Raw genomic sequence first — 17,241 nt, forward strand, 5'->3', positions numbered from 1 at the left:
CAAACAAGCCTCTACTTACAGTTATTGAAAGTCAGGTTTCACAGTGCCAGTAGGTGTCACTGTATGCTAGTAGTTTGCTTATATTTGTAATGAACCTTAGGTTCATTTATCTTGCAGGAAAAAGTCATATAATTTTTCCCCTAGTGTCAAGGTCAGTGTGGAAACTAGATTACCTGCATGGTCTTCATTTATTTTCTAAATAGGGGTATATAAGAAAATTACATACCTTATTTTTGTAACTGCATAACCAAACTAATTTTCTTTCATGCCTCTGTATAATTTTAGATCTGCATTTATTTTAAAAAAAAGAACACATTTTAAAATGGGTAAAGGAATATTTTCCATCTGCTGTTAAAAATAGGAGAGCCTCACACCTTCATAGCATGGTCCCTCAGCTGGAACCTTAGCACATACCTCATTTCCTTTTCAGTCCATTTTCCTTATGTTTGCTGTGTATTGGCACAGAAAAGAAGGAATCTGTCTTTGATTCTAAATATTCTGGTTTACTACTGAGTGAAAACAGGATGGTTAACAGTTTGAGGCCAGTATATACATCTATCACACAATTGTCTTTCATACTGAATGGCTATTGACCTATACTACAACATTGTGAGGCTATTTATCAATGTTTGTACTGTTTTTTTTTTTAAAACATAATATACTACAGAAGTGTTAAGGATTGTGGTCTGGTAATGCAAATGAAAAATTATCACTAGAATTTCTGGAGGAATAAAACACATGTATTATCCAAGAAGGAATAGCTCTCATGTCCAGCTCTTGTAAGGTCCTGACCAGCTGAGATCATTACGAGGTGTTCTAGCACTCTTCAAACCTTCTTTCCTATAAAAAACTAAAATACAATTTGTGTCATTCTAGAGCTGATTGAATAACCGCAGTCAAAAAATCTCTTTTTTAGGAAGGAAAAAATGATAATTTTGACTAAACAGACAGATAGTTTCACAAAAATAGTTCCAATGCTAGTGAAAGAAATGGGAGTTAATATTGCCACATTTATTTGCTGAAATTTGGGAAATTTTCAGCGTTGAGAGATTGTTGATTTCTTGACTAACTTGAAAATCTTGTCACAGCGATGAGTTTGTGTTTATGGAAACAAACTGATTTCCAGGCAATTCTATGTAATACCATTCTCTCTCTCTCTCTCTAGCTGTCCATTCTTACTTTTCTGTCTTAAGCTATGTGTTGGGTTCCTATATATGGAAAAAACAACAGATTTCCATGTCAGTTGGTGGCTTCATTTTATTTGTGTGGTTCTGCTATATAGTTTCAGATTCAATATGTGGCCCTGCTTAATTTAACATACAGTCTGAATTACATACAGAAAACTGATTTTCCTCTTCAGATTTAGCAACCTCCCAGATAAAACACTATTTGTCATCCTTGTTCTCTTTGCTTTGCTTTCTCCATATTTGAGAACCTGTACCACCATTATTCTTCTGCAGAAATAATTATTTTTGTAATTGACCAGTGTGATTTGTTGAAAAAATACTTCTTTTTTACGGCCATAGATGTATTTGGCTGCTGTCAGAAGTGAGAGCCAAGGAGCAATAGCTGGATCTTGGACTCCTGTATGGTCTTTTGTAGCACATTGCAAACAAACCATGAGTCCATCTCAAGCCCCTACGTTTTACTGTTCCTGTCGATCAGCCAAGATAAAGTGTTTAGATTCAACTTTTTAATGAAAAATGATTTTATATTGATCAGGCATGATGAAATTTTTATGAAATGAAAAAAAAAGAGTGGAGAAAAGTGAAACAGCATCTTTTTCCATTGTGGTCTTCTGTAAAACTAATATTTGATGGATCTGAGTAGTTTAAGATCAGAGTTTTAAATTACTTCATGGTCCAAAAAATAAAATTGATCTTTTTATATTTGCCTTTTCAGAATTATATTACTATATGTCTTCTGCATGCAATTGGGTAGTTCACAAAAGTTATTGAATTATGTACACGTGTACTGTTATTTATGAAGTGAAATGTATTAATTACACTGGGTAGTGCTGGTAATAGACTGTGTAATAAAGCTTATACTCTAGGGAAAAAGCTTTAATCTTTGTTCGTCTAGTGTTGTAAATCTAATAATTTCAGTGGTTTTTATGTAAGGTTTACATGGATGAAACTGAGCTCAGATTCTGAACCCAAATTTCCAGTTGTAGTGATTATTGCATAGGTATCATAGTTGCATATTGTAGCTTGTGTGCAGTTGTATACTGTCCTAATTTTAGGTCTACAATATTAGAGCAAAATGTGTGTGTTACCACCTGTCATGAATTGTATATTGAGTATTAAAAGATATTTTCTTTCCTTTCAGTTTATTCTCTCCTTCAGTTTTTACCAGTGGGAACCAATGACATATGGAGCTTACCACTATCCTGGCTGGTCCATGGTACTTGGATGGTTGATGCTGGCCTGCTCTGTTATTTGGATTCCAGTTATGTTTGTAATAAAAATGCATCTAGCCCCTGGCAAATTTATTGAGGTAATTCTGGTATCTTTTCCCTCTTAAAAATATGGTCACAGGAGATTGTTTCCTTTTATTTTACACTGATTTGTGTGATGGGAACTGTTGACAATGAGAGGACTGTTTACTAGCAAACTTGCTTTTATAATGCTACAAAGTAGAGATGCTTAGCTTGTCAAAATGCAGACCGAATACTCTTCTGTGCCTCAATAAAATGCAACTAACTCACTAATGTCTTGGTTCTGTGAGGACTGAATAAACTCTGACCTTCATAGGCATCAAAATGGTGTCACATGCAGATGATTTAATCACAGTTCTTTCCTTTGCTTTGCTTGTGACGTTTTGCTGAAACCATGTTAAACATGAAAGCATCAGGCATTAGAAATCATTAAAGAGGATTAGTGAACTCTGCAGAGTAAAACACTAGTATGTGCCAGTCATTAGAAGTCTTCAGGTCCTGTAAAATGCTATAGACCATCAGATATCATGCAACTCCAATGAACCCATTGTAACTTGCTTCCCTTTCAGACGCTAAAACCATCTCTCATGCTAGCAACTCATACCATATCATTCATTATCCTTAAATCCATTTACCATCTTCCCTTTACTGTCTGGTTAAATTCAGTGTTCTTGTTCTCTCCTTGAGGCTTATCACAATTTTGTGTATGTATCTGCTAGAGGCAAGCATTTCTTAGGGCAATATCTTTTATTGGACCAAGTAGGTAACTGGGATAAAATTAGACAATCTTTTGAATATGATACATTCTTCAAGCCTCTGATTATAGGAAGCTGGGTACAGTAAGTGCCTATGTATCTGCTCATTTCATGTATCTCCCTATTCCGTGTGTTTCCTCACATTCTCATCTTTGTATCTTCTTTCATTCTGCTCCCAGTTTCCTGGTTCTCTGTTCCTGTTCTTATTCAACAGGAATCTACCTACTTGTGCTTCCAAATCCCTCTTTCCAATTCACTTCTGCTGGAGACCCTGCAGAGGTTGTTACACTCCCATAGGAACTGAGAAGAAATATGTTAAAAAAGAAACATTTTCTTGATCATACTATATGCCATTTAGGACTTTGCTAATATTTAAGGTGAAGGTGTTTAATATTAAGTGATGAAATATTCTATGGCAGTGGTGCCCAACCAATCTAGCCCTGTGGGCCAGATGGGTGGCATGGAACCAGTCTGTGGGCTGTATCCAGTGTGCAGGGCTGGTCTGTGGGTCCAGTCTGGTGAAGGAGATCACATCAACTAGCCTGCAGAGCTTCCCCTGGGTCCAGAAATATGGCAGTAGGATGGGTGGTGGCAGTATTAATTGCTGTGGTTTCAGGAACCAAGGTAATTAACATGGCTACTGCTCCATCACTGCCAAATTTCTATCCCCATGAAGAACTGTATGGGCCAGACAGCTCTGTGGCCTGGATCTGGCCCTCAGACCACATCTTGATACCCCAACACAGAATGCATATGGCGGTGGTCAATTGTATAGCTTGTCCAGAGGGCTCTGTGACCTTGTATAGAGGATACTGAAATGATTTAGCCAGTAGAAAGACCATCCTATATAAAACAGTGAAGCAGAATGAAATTTGATTTATTTATTTACATTTTCTAGCTCAGTTCTAGCATCAGGCTGTTGGGCTTCCTTGGAAGTGAGCAATGCCAGGACTGGCATTTCTTTTCATAAGGCAATAAATTAGTTTCCCTCACTGATACATCCTACTCGGCTTCTGGCCTCTGTTTATTCACCTGGGATTGGATTATATATGGCTCATAATCCAGGGCGCTCTCTGTACGGTCCCTGAACTAGAGCACCCAAAGAAATGCAGAAAAGTCATATTTGTTTTGAAGTGGGGATACAGTTTAGCTGCCGCTATTCAAGCTTTAACACAATATTTCCTGAACTACTGAGTCTGCTGCATAAATTTATTATGGTTGATTTGGGAGGTAAAGGTTGCAAACTGGTAATTAAGCAGAGATTGAAATAACTGATATAGAGGCTTGATCCACTTTAATAGGTAATAAACATATAATTGTTCCCTCTTAACCCATTGAAAATATGTTTTCCTTCCTTTCTATATATAAATGCTCCAATAAAATTATATCTTCAATAGAGACATCCATGGAAAGATTAGCAAGATTTTCATTTTTTAACTTTGCTATGTTAAGTCACTACTTTTTGCTTTTTCCTTTTTAGATAGAAATGAAATATTTTGTCATCTGATAATTAAAATCTTTGCTCATTCATTGCAATGCACTGCTTTTTGGTCGTATGTATGCTTTGGGGAAATATGCTAAACAAAAATCCAATTATTTTAATGCAGCTACCCACTGCTTAGATGATTGGGCTAAGTAATTGAGCACATGTCCTTTGGTGAATGAGCCTGGCGATCTGTGGCAGTGGTTACAAGTTCCCTTCATATGGTGTGGGGAGAGGATGTATAATTAAAATCTGTGCACTTTATCCTCTGTTAATCTTGCAAACTTGTGCAAAACAAACACTGAGCAGCAGAGCATTGCATGATGTTGTCTATAATTTCAAATGAACCCGGCTTAGTTTCCTTTACTGAACTGTAATTCCGCTTGGTATTTTAAATGAGATTTACTTTTTCCTTCTCTTCCACCCCTTAACCCACCATCATTTTGCAGAGGCTCAAGTTGGTCTGCTCTCCACAACCTGACTGGGGCCCATTTTTGGCTAAACATCGTGGTGAACGTTACAAGAATATGATTGATCCATTGGGAACTTCCTCCCTGGGACTTAAACTGCCAGTGAAAGATTTAGAACTGGGGACCCAATTCTAGTAATTATTATATTGGTGGCAATAATATATACAGCCTTTATCTTATTTTTCTTTTACTAGTTTCCTGATGTGTCTTTTGTAATTTTTCACAGTGCCTGAAAGTGGTTGCTTAGAAAGTAGGACTTATTGTCGCATGCCATAGTAAAGATCTAGACAGACCACTTTGAGTACTGTGTAATGTGTGTGAGTGTGTGTGTTCTTTTTTTCCTAGTGGTGCCCACAGCTTTTTATTTTCACCGTGACAGGGCAATGTGGCACACTCCAACTTTTTCCAGGTCAGGCCTAACCTAACAGGCCTGGGCACTGTGATTTAAGCATTTAGGTAGGGATATGGCTTCAACCAACATAGGACTAATTCTGCTCTTTTGCACCCAGGGTCCCCTGTTGTAACATGTAACCATAATGGGACTGATAATATGTTATCAGGGTAACCAGAGACCAAGGGAATGAGAACAGAATGTGGTTTGTATGGCCATATTCTGACCTCCTTAATGTTGATGTAAAACTAGGGTGACTTTGACCTAAGTGGAGTCACTTAGATTTATGCCAGGCTCAAAATTTGACCCACTCTGTCTGCAAAAATTTCTTCTATAAGCACTGATTATACTGACTTCTGGGCCTTGAGACAACATTTAAACAGTGCACTGGTATGTGATACATGGCATCAGAATAGAAAGGACTTAATGAGCCATTCAATATTTTTGAGCAAAAATATGAAAGCAAATGTAAAAACTGAATATTTGAGATTAGGACTAAAGCAGTATTTGAGTCTGAATACTGATTTGAAATTATGCCAAGTACAGGCAGATGGGCACCACTGTTTTAATTAATTTCATGCATTTCCATTAATAATTTGGTATTTGTCTTTTTCATTAGCAAATGTCTCAGTTATACGGAGTATCTAAATCTTCGTTTCACTGGCAAACTGAATATACGATAAGTGCAAATGCAGTTTTATTCGTGCCATCCAAATACTCTGAATGTGGTTTCCATGCTTTCTCTGCTTTTGTTTACAATCTCTCCTCAAGAAGCCATCATATAATTTGTGCCTAATTTTATATTCTTACAGTAGTAGGTATATTCGAGTTTCCACATGAGAACAGTTATTAGAACTTAGCCGTGCTGTTTAACTACGCGATTCCCCTATTTGTTCTCTTATAAACTTCTTTATATAACTCATAGATGTATTCTTCTCTTTCAACCAATGGGGAAATAGTAAGACCCCAAATTGTCTATATATTATATATATATATAGCGCACAAATTTTTCAAAGCACTATTCTCTCATAACAATCTGAATGTATATAGCCTGCCTGCCTTTTTTTGCTGTCAACCCCCTCATTAAAAAACGAACAATATAACACTGAAGTCACTAACACAGTTGCAACCTTAGATAGACAAAACAATAAAGAGGAGAAGGAAGAGCTTAGTAGATTGCCATTATAACAACTTACATTACCACACTACCTTCTAAACCACCGCATTTTAGAAATCCAAGATATATGAAGAACAATATACGAGTATTAGTCTTAAACAGTTCTGTTACCTAGGGGGCAGAGTAAAAATAGAGCTTTTACGGGTACATTTAATTACCTGACTAGAAATTACCCCCATTTATTGTAAATGCACTAGAACGAGGGAGAAAAATATGTCTTCAATAATTGGCAAAACTGTAACCTTTATTATCCTGTTGTAGCCTATACATACATATATGAGATTTTTTTAAGAGTGATCAGTGTTCATGTAGTGTGTACTAGTGATGTTTTATGTCCCTATAAATATCTTATCAATCAGTGTAGAGATGGTGAGTTTAGATTAGCTTAGCCTGTTTTTTTCCCCCACTGCTGTAGTAGCCAATCTAAATGTACTTTCCTTTTAGGGGACTGTTTATGTCACGCTCTTATTTTGTCTGTTAGTCTTTACATTACAGGGTCTCAGGTAAATCTTCAGTTAATGTGTCAGTAGATCTATAGATGTGATGTTTTCATCCCATCAAAGAAAAAAACAAAAAACAAACTAGACCTTAATGTAACATTTTCAAAATAATCATTTAGTGTGTGTGTGTGTGTGTGTGTGTGTGTGCGCGCGTGCATGTGTGTATATACAAAAGTATATTAAAAATATTAATCATTTTGCTGAACTTTATCTTTCACGGGGCAAATAGTGTTGCCAGTTATTGACACTGCTGGAGATACTCAATCCTCAGGCAGTACATATGAAGCACAATCAAATGATTTGTCATTAAATGAAGTCAAAATAGATTTAAAAATAGTCTGTTACCACCCCTTTACTCTGCAGCATGCTCCCTTTAGTTTGGGGTCCTTGTCAGACCCTATGTCGTGTAGAGCATGAAGACTGTGACCCTTCCACGAGCATCTCTGCCTTAAAGCTGTGCCAAATTGATTTGCCTTTGCCAGCTGTTTTAATAGAGAGCTGCTATTCCAACTCCTTCTGGGTTTTGTTTCCCTGAGTGAACTGTGTTTGAGAAGCTACCCCTGGCTTGACATAATGAAATTTAATAAATACAATCTGAAAATTAGCCTCTCCAAACACCCATGGCTGAGGGAAAGAAATCTGTAATATACTAAAATGAATTACCAGCAAGCAGTCTTTCCAACTGGAAGGGTGAAAAAAAGAACCTAAATTAATTAGCACCACCTAGTGGGAATCATGCGTTTTCATCAGGATGAATAGATTTTGGATTCATCTTTACTGGATAAAACCTAAGTTTGATTTTGGAGCCCAACCTATTTTCTACTAATTACTGCTGTTGTGACTTTTAAAAATATATATTGTTAATATTGTCAGGTTTTTATTTTCTAGGGACTGTGAGTTTGCTTAATAGCTGTGAATACTTTTCACTGGCTGGGTTATTCTTTCAGAAGACGCATTTGTTTGAACTGAGAGTAACTATCAGTATAAACTGGTTACTGCCAAAGTACAAGGACAGTCCTTGCTTGCATAAAAGATCTGTCATTTAAATGGACACTGTTTAGTTACAATATATCCCCACCTATGTCACTACTAATAGTTTAAGTCATTGGGGGCTAACCTTTTTTTGGGCAGGTGTGCCACAAATTAGCCCAACGCCCTTCCCAAGTACCATTCCTCTGCCTGCTCAGATCCCTGCCCTGTGTTCCCTGCCTCATCTGCTGCTCTGTTTTCTGCTTGCTGTCCTCTCTGCTACTGTGCTGCTTGTCCCCTCCCCAATCTGTAGAGTGCTCCACACACAGGCTGCCTGTGCCAGTTGTGGCATGCATACCACTAGTTGGCCACCTTTGGCTTAAGTTATTAAAAGGAGTGACCATGAAAAATCTAAATTAGTTTTCCTGATGCTTTTGGTCAGACTAGTTTTTATTTCTCAGGCTTTGGTCCTGCTCCTATTGAAGTTAGTATTACAGGGTTTGGTCTTCCATTGGAACTTTGAAAATAGGCTAGTCCGTCTCATTTTGCTTCTAGCCAGTTTTGCTTCCAGGTTCTTCTGTGCCAGGGTTTGGCTATCAGAGATGTCAGGGGCAAATTAAATAAATGCAAAAACATAGAATCAAAACTGTGAAAAGAGTGGAAATGTTTCTGTTATAGTCTTAAAATGTTTTCTACACAATTTACCAAAACAAAATGTTGAGCTGAAATTACCCAGCAGCATCCTCTGCAATGAAAAGTGGTGTTATAGTTGAAGAAAGCATTTAATTTCTCAGTCTAGTATTGTTTGCAGAAACTTTTTGTGCATTTTCTTAAAAAAAAAAAGAAAGAATTTGAGTAACACTGAGTAAATGCCAGAAAATATGTTTAAAAGAGCAGGGAAGAAAAGCCATATTTGCAAAAAAGGTGACCTATATATAGTCTATCGGTTTTGCAAGTAAAAAAAAAAAAAAACAACAAAAAAAAAACAAAACAAAAAAAAATCAGATCTGGTGAGGATTGTCTTTATGGCCTATTTTTTGTTTGAAATGAGATTGAATTTTTGGACAAGCTGTGATGCACTATTGTATGCATTAAAATTACATTTAATGCAAATCCTTGCCATTTTAAAATTCTTTGGGGTCTTCCTAGTGTTTTTAATATGCAAGCAATGTACAAAACCTGTGTTTCAGTTAGACACAGCAGCACTTTGTTTCGAAAAGAAAGGTTTAACAAAATGACCTTTAATTGAAAAAGACTTGGAATGTCTTTATGCTAATGTTTCATTTGGGTCAAGTTATCCTTTTATTAGGTTCTGCTCCACTGATTGTATAAATGTGCTTCAGCACTGAAGATCATCATTTCCAGTTTACTGTGGTTTCCTCTTGCTATGGAATTCCATTTCCAAGTCCTTTTATATATTATTGGCCTCCTTTTGGACACTTGTGCAGGAGTTCCCTTCTAGTTCTATGTTCCTTGTGGCTTATAATGATTTCATGCTGGATGTGATATAGCCATTGCTTATTTCATGCAGTCATTGATTTTTCTCGTATGTTGTATCCCTTTTATTTTACAATCTGAATTTTAGAAAGACTCTTATGGACTGCTGATGCTTTCAGCTGAAAGCTGTATGGCTATGCCAAGTGTCGCTCCCAAATAGGATGTATGTTAGCTAGGCTTTCTAAAAGTTGCCAGGAGGTCTGGTGGGTGTATTAGACACTTGTTTCTTAGCTTGTAGTTAAAACTTCCTGCACATAATATATTGTATCTGTGAAAAGGCCAGAACTTACTGTTCCAGGGAACTGGTACCACAGACACAAAGGGGGGAAAACATTTATGGTACTTATGGTTTCTGCCTGTATATCATCCTCAGGCAGCCTGTAACCAAAGAGGGAGTGTTTTTTTGATGGGTTTAATTTAAAATGTGAGAGCTGGGCTGGACCTTATTGCTTGCGATATTATGATTTGCCCATCATGTTTTAAATACATCTTCAGGTAACCATTTGCCTTATAGGTGTATTTCATTGTTAGTAATATATTAATGTTTGACTAGACTATATCATTGTCCGTCATCTCTGATATGTCATGTACTTTGTGAGGTAAATCCTTAGCTGGTATACATTGCTGCAGCTCCAAAATGAGCTATGACAGTTTACACCAGTTGAAGATTTCCACCCGTGTCCTTTTGGCACTTTATTGTGGACCTATCACTGAATAGGTTAATTCTTAATTACTTGCGTAATGTCATATATATATTTACAGGCATTCTATGGGGTACTGCTGCCTATGGATAAAGATATGTACCCTAATCAGGTCATTATATTTTTTTCATTAGCTATACATGGAGAAAATATATTATGTTACAAAGGATGCATTGTATATATAGCACATATTATATGCTGTACATTATTCATTTAAGGAGTCATTATTCTTGAGGCCCTACCTCAGATTTTGTATTTATGTGTATAAATGCAATTTACTGTATTATATATTTGCCTATTATATTCTGATGTGATAAATTAGAATTTATCCTATAACGTATGGGTTCTAAAACACTAAATAAATGTCCAGTGTTTAAAACAAATTATGGTGTTGGCATTGTCTATTGAAAATATCCCTTCCTCCAACCACAAACATCATTCTTACTTAACTCAGAGCCTTAAGGTAGCTGCAGAATTGATCCATTTGATTGTTAGAAACCTTGAGCAGCAACTGAAAACAGCTCTCTTGGGGAAAAGGAGATATTGCACAGCTGCAGAAACACATATCAATTAAATGGTTAGATTCTTAACTCTTAGAAAACTCTGTAGCTTGTTGAATAATTAATTACTTATCAAAGGGCCAACTGGATTTGCTTAAATCTTTTTATTGTATTAAATCAAATCTTTTATTGTATCCAATTAATTTTGAACCACTAAAAATTCTGCATGGAAAACAATTGATACTGAGTGATGGAGAGGAAAGTATGTGTGAAAGAGAAAAAGAGAGGGGGCGGAAGGTGTGGTGGGGAGAAAGAGAGAGAGAGATTGAGCAAGAGAGAGAGAGATGTGCAATTAAAGTGAAAGCATTGGACAGGTTTCTATGCCATTTGTGCCTTCCATTTAAAAAGCTAAAGGAGTTTACTGATTGCAATGAAGAGAGGTGAACATACTGCAACAAGCATACTGTAATGGACTCTCATTTACCAGGATTGGAGTATTAAAATGATACTGATCCAACCTGTTTCAAAAATGGTAGAAGATAAGTATTTTTGACAAGCTGTCCCCAAGTACATATCACATCTAATAACAATACTGCTGGATGAGCCTGAGATAAACATGGTAACAAAATACAGCTGAAACATACATTTGCTTTATGTTAAGCCTGTGATTGTGATACAAATCTAGGGCCCAGTCCTGAGGATAGCTGAGTGCTTGCTATTTTTTCAAGGACCACATGAAGATAGAAAAAATGCTTTGTTCTAGCTGTTAACCACACTGATGGAGGATTTGTGTGTGCAGGGGAAAGAGACAATAGGAGCTGATGATCAAATACTAAAAAAATGCTTTGCATTTATGAAGTAAATTTCATCTTGGAGAATTCTGCAATTATCATTAAATATCAAAATCCTCCTGAAAGGCAGGTATACAGGGGATAAGCATCATTATCCCCCTTTTCAGATGGAAAGATTGAGGTATGGAGAGTTAAGTAGTTTGCCCAAAGTCACATGAGTGAGTCGGTGATGGAACAAAGTTAGTTTTGCAAATAGGAGGCAGTGCTCTGCTCTCATTATTAGGTCCCATTCTCTTCTGTTTTTAGAAGACAGTATAACCACTGTTTGGGTTCTTATTTACACAGGGATTTTTAATTCTGAATTCTTTAAGTGATCTTAAAGCAATATCTATTTACACATGTATATACAAAGGATCATACATGTGCACATCGTGAATCATTTTAAAGTATTTTAAATTGAAACCACTCCAGTTTCCCATGGTCAAAAATTAGATCTACCCAATCTTTCTGACCCCGAGTGTCTACCAGCTTCCCAAAACAAGATTAAAATATAACTTGACTCTAGAATGAATCAGCAGCAACAATCTCAGGGTGCTGAGTACAGTTGTCCCCTGCATCAGTAAAGGAGGTCTTTGGTTTCTGCTCTGTTGACTCGAGAATGGAGAAAATAAACTGGATTGATATTACAGTGCCACATTGCCTACATGTTGATGCCCATGGACCAAAATCAACTGCAAAGTCTAATTGAGGAAATATCTTGAACATCATCTAGCCACGTACTTAAAAATGGATGTCAGCTTATGATTATTTTAGTATGTAGTAAATACTTTGTACCCTAATCATCACATTTCTTTCACATCCCCTATGGTCTATTATGTAAAACTCAATAATGGCTCTTAACCTGTGAGACTAATGCCCCACCACTTTAGCATTCAGGCTGCAGGTTTACATCCACTACTTTACTCATTCATCAATACAGGGGCGGGCAATTATTTCGGGTAGAGGGCCACTTACTGAGTTTTGGTAAGCCATCAAGGGCTGCATGACAGGCAGCCAGGGGCAGATAAATATTAATTTTCTAAAATTTTTAAGGGCCCCACGGGCCAGCCAGAATGGCCTAGCGGGCCGCATCTGGCCTGTGTGTCGCATTTTGCCTGCCCCTGCATCAATACCTCTCCTGCTACAATGGACAGGTGTTTTGTACACTGCTGCCCTCTACTGGATGTAAAGTCACATTTGCTCATATGATCGTGACTTAAACTTTCCAGACTGTGGCATGGCTACAAAGAGTATAAACCTTGACACCGCTGCAACTAAAAAACTTTGCATGCTATCAAGTAGTAGACACCCTCTGTTTTCAGACTGGAGCTCATGTATTCAATCCTGAATGCTGCATGCAAGTAGCTTAGGCAAAAATTGAGATGTACATTTTTTCTCATGACACTAACAATAGTGCTTTGGACATTTAATCATCTGCCATCCAGGGAACACAAATTGCTTCATACACCTCCCTGAAGTATTAAGGAGTATAAAGGAAATGCTTTATCAGCCTTTCAAATGCCACAAACTCTGTGGCAGAAAGGATTAGCAATTTAACAACACATGGTCAGCAACATCACAATAATTTAGGTCAGGAAGTGAAGAAATACACAGCTTCAACTAGAACTTCAGGGGGAATTTTTGCAAAGTAAAATATTATGAGAGCTGAAATCCAGCTAAGCTGGCTGGAATTATTAACGCGCTACTCTTACAGAAGTGCTGTCAAACTTCTAATTGCTACAAATGTTCAGGACTTCAGTTTTAAGTCATCTGAACCTTACACCCTCTGGCAACATGCATTTCTACCATAATCATGTTGGGACTAAGTTCAGTACTAATACAGGGGAAGCATTTGTTACCAGTCATATAATATTAGAGAAAGTGTGAGAATGGCCTTAGGAGGTGCCAGTTTCTCTAACTCTCTATTCACTTCTTCTATTTGGTTCCTAGCAAAAAATACAGAAATCTTTTTTTTTTTTTTTTACACTACAATGTGCTGCCTCTGTGAATTACCAGCAAAGGGCTTTTAACATGTATGAGTATATTGGTAGTACCCTTATCTATAGGATTGACTCTGGTTTCATAGTTTCTAGGGTCCAAAGGGACCTGAAGAGATCATTAAGTCTGACCCCCTGCCCTGGGCAGGAATGAGTGCTGGGATCATAATACTCCAGCCAGATATCTATTCAACCTCTTTAAGACCCACAAGGTAGGGGATAGCACCACCTCCCTTGGAAGCCCATTCCAGAGCCTGGCAGCCCTAACCGTAAAGTATGCCTCCTGATATCAAGCCGGAACCTGCTCTCAATCAATTTGTGACCCGTTATTCCTTGGTTAGAATGTTACTTACTGAAATACCTCCATTACATCCTGCAGTGTCTATGTTTTCCTTTGAGGTTTCTACTCTAAATAGCCACATGGCCCCAGAATTGTTTCAAGCTGGTCTACCCCCAAAGTTGCACAGGATTTAGGTAAAGGCATGCTTTTAAATTGATTTCCCTAAGTCAGTACAAACTGCTGTATTCATTATCTTATGTATTTTTTTTTTAATCTTTGGTTATTTTTAATTTAGCTTAAGCTGACAAGGAATCAATTTTCGATAACTCAGGATAAGCGAAGCTTAGTAGATTTATGTGGGACCACTCTGGGTTTGCACTGGTTTAATTTAATCAGTTTAAAAGAAAACCTTCATGGTGCAGCAAGAAGGAACAATTAAAATGTCTTTGAAACACTTCAGAGAGCGACTTGTACAAGAGTACTTGCTTTTGCAATGTGCCAAAAGCAGCTGAAGTGCTCCAGAATATTACTGCTTCAAATGAGGTGCTATTTTGCAGCATTTCCTTTCTTATTACAAGAGTATGGGGACAGGGAACCTCTTGGTCCTTCAGAATCACACAGTACTCTGCTTTTCCCCTGCTCCTTCATTGGGAGGGGAGGGTGGGCAGTCTGACTTAACAGACTGTGCAGCTGTGGCGTCCAACTCACTGGTCCTGGCCAGTTTGGTACTCAGAGCCCCCTGCTGGTGCTGGGCTCTCTAGCCCCTATCACCTCTACCTCTCCTAAGGCAGAAGAGACTTAGACTAGAGGATTTCAGGTGGGAGTGGGGTGGGAGAGCCAAACTGAAGGTCTCTACAGTCCCCTGTAGCACCCCATGTCTGGAGAGTTGTGGCTGCATGCAGCTGCAGCAATTTTTAATCATTCCAGCCTGGGAGTGCCACAGGGGCTGTATCTTTATCCCACGTATGAAAAGATACCTTTGTGAAACATTTCCAGCTTTTCAAAAGCCACCCGTGTCTGCATCTTTAGTTAAACCCAGTGCAACTTTGTGTGTAGGTATATAAGACCTTAGTGTAAGAGCACCAGGTCATTCTGTGGCTGAGCAAATGTGAACGGCATAACACAGAGGCATGCTTCAGAGCACAGCATTGCCCTTTCATCTAAGAGGCCCATTCCTATTAGTCCATGTTGTCAGAATACCATAGAAGGTGTTGCTCTCCAATTGGCTCTATTCATTCCATTGGGATAAGAATGGCACCTGCAAAATTAAACTCTAAGGAAAAAAAAAGAAATATACTTCAGACTTTAAAAATGGAAATGGCTAAAAATCACCAGAGTACATTGGTGATTAATGACCGAGAATTTTGGGGACATTGACCTCATAGATTCCACTAAGCGTATCCATTGCCTCCAGCCAGGAACACCTGTGTTCTGCACTTGATACCATTTACTAAATAACTAAGCAACCCTTGTAGGCTTTTATTGTTTGCCAAAATAAGAGTACATGAATATAAATAACCCTTAAAGTAGTCATATATTTCCTCGGTTTTGTAACTTGAACATAGTTGTACAGAATTTTATTATATATTTAAGTTTGAACAAACAGAGCCTTTTCTTACGTGGCATATCAGTACCAAATATCCATCTGAACTGACATTGCCCAGAATCAGACCACTAGGGAGAAAAAATCCTCTGGCTTTACAATGAAATGGTGATTCAACTTGAAGTTCTGTAAAGTTAGATTAATCTCTCACGGGAGGTGGAAAGAGAATTAGTATAGTTTTATTCTCCCCCAAAATAGAAATCGTTTTGTTTCTCAGTGTCTGACCCTATTTCTACTGATTTAAACAGGAGCAAGATCTGGGTCCCAAGTTTTCTGGGCTAAATTTAAAGCCATATTTTATTAGTGAGAAGCAGTAGGTGACATTATTTTATGTGGTATAATGTATTTTTTGACGTGCTGGATGGGGTTTAGAGAGAGGACAGAGGTTTGTTTTGGTAATTATTCTGGGTGGTGCTTTTTCCTGCAGACTTTCCAAAGCTTTAAAGAATCATCCCACCTGTTTGGATTGAAAACATGAGAACCAGCAGCCGAGTGATTCGACCATGGGAATACAGAGAGCCAGCGGAGGAGTCTTTTGATTCTTTTATCCCCCCCCCCTTGTTTTTCCATTGCTGTACCATTAACAAAAGTCAGATCAGCTAATTTATCTCAAGTTTCCCAAACATTTCTGACGTAAAGCATGTATAGAGAGAATGGTAAGTAAAGATCATTCTTTATGAAAACAGAAGTAGACTCACATCACCAGTGAGGAAGGTTTCCCAAAATGAACCTTGTTTAATTACCAAGTATTAAGTTCTCTACAGAATGGGGTGGCTGCAGGCTCACAACCTGCTGACCCGGAAACAGAGGACAAACGCTTGGAACAAGGGGCACAATACAAGAGCAGTGTAGGAATCTCACCGCTCTGTGTAATTCAGGGCGGGTCCTCACATTGATATCCAGATAATGCTTAACTGACAAGAATAAGAGAAAATAAAAAAGAAAAGCAGCTTCTGCAAAGACAGAGCAGGCTCCTCAAGCTGGCTTCACGAGCTGGGCCAGCTGAAGGGTGGGTATTGCCATTTTGTCGGGGGTGGCTTGTAATTTTGTGAGTGGTGTGTTCCTCCTAGCCCTTGTGCAGCGCTCCGAGTCGGGGTGGGTGGTTTAAAAAAAATTTAAAAAGCTGGGTAAGTAAAAAGCACGAACACAAGAGGTTAGCAGATGGAAGCGATGCTGACGCACCCCCTGCTAGCTGTGCCTCCCCCTCACAGGCCTGCTCAGCAGAAGGAGAAAGGGCACTCTTTCCCATTAATCTTGAGCTGGAAGCAAATCTATCAGATCCTTCCAGAGGCTGGGAGGAGGAGGAGGGCAAAGCCCTAGCCACGGTGCGAGCACGCCCAGCCGTGTCCTGTGGTCTCAGTGGGTAACAGGTGCAGCCTGAACCCACTGAAGTGATCAGCGGCACTCAGTGAGCAGGGCAAGGTGCAATGCCACCCCCGTAGGAGCCCAGCTTAGAGGAGGGCAGGGGCATTTCCAGGGTGGGCTGCTCCCTCTAGCAAAGGGGTGAGGTGATCCCCCCGCCCCTGGGCTCCACGCTGCGGACCCCTGGCGGCAGGGGCATAAGCAAAGCGCCCCCCCACCCCCCCCTCAGTGCGGGAGCCTGGTGCGGTGGGGGTGATCCATTGGCAGCGGGGGGGAGGGGGGCCGCCTG

The 17,241-nt window shown here is 38.7% G+C and overlaps 1 protein-coding gene across 1 annotated transcript in view; it reads left to right on the forward strand.

Annotated features, from left to right (window-relative positions):
• The window catches only part of SLC6A5 (solute carrier family 6 member 5), an 84,846-nt gene extending 75,695 nt beyond the window's left edge, over positions 1-9,151 (forward strand). The window contains exons 15-16 of the mRNA XM_019519958.1: positions 2,329-2,496; positions 5,125-9,151. Of these exons, the coding sequence (XP_019375503.1) occupies positions 2,329-2,496; positions 5,125-5,280 (324 nt within the window). The 3' untranslated portion in view covers positions 5,281-9,151. The remainder of the gene's footprint in view (positions 1-2,328; positions 2,497-5,124) is intronic.
• The last annotated feature ends 8,090 nt before the right edge of the window (positions 9,152-17,241 follow it).

Source organism: Gavialis gangeticus, unplaced genomic scaffold (genome assembly GCF_001723915.1).
Source record: "Gavialis gangeticus isolate Ggan-Ray unplaced genomic scaffold, GavGan_comp1, whole genome shotgun sequence".
Taxonomy (NCBI): Eukaryota; Metazoa; Chordata; order Crocodylia; family Gavialidae; genus Gavialis; species Gavialis gangeticus.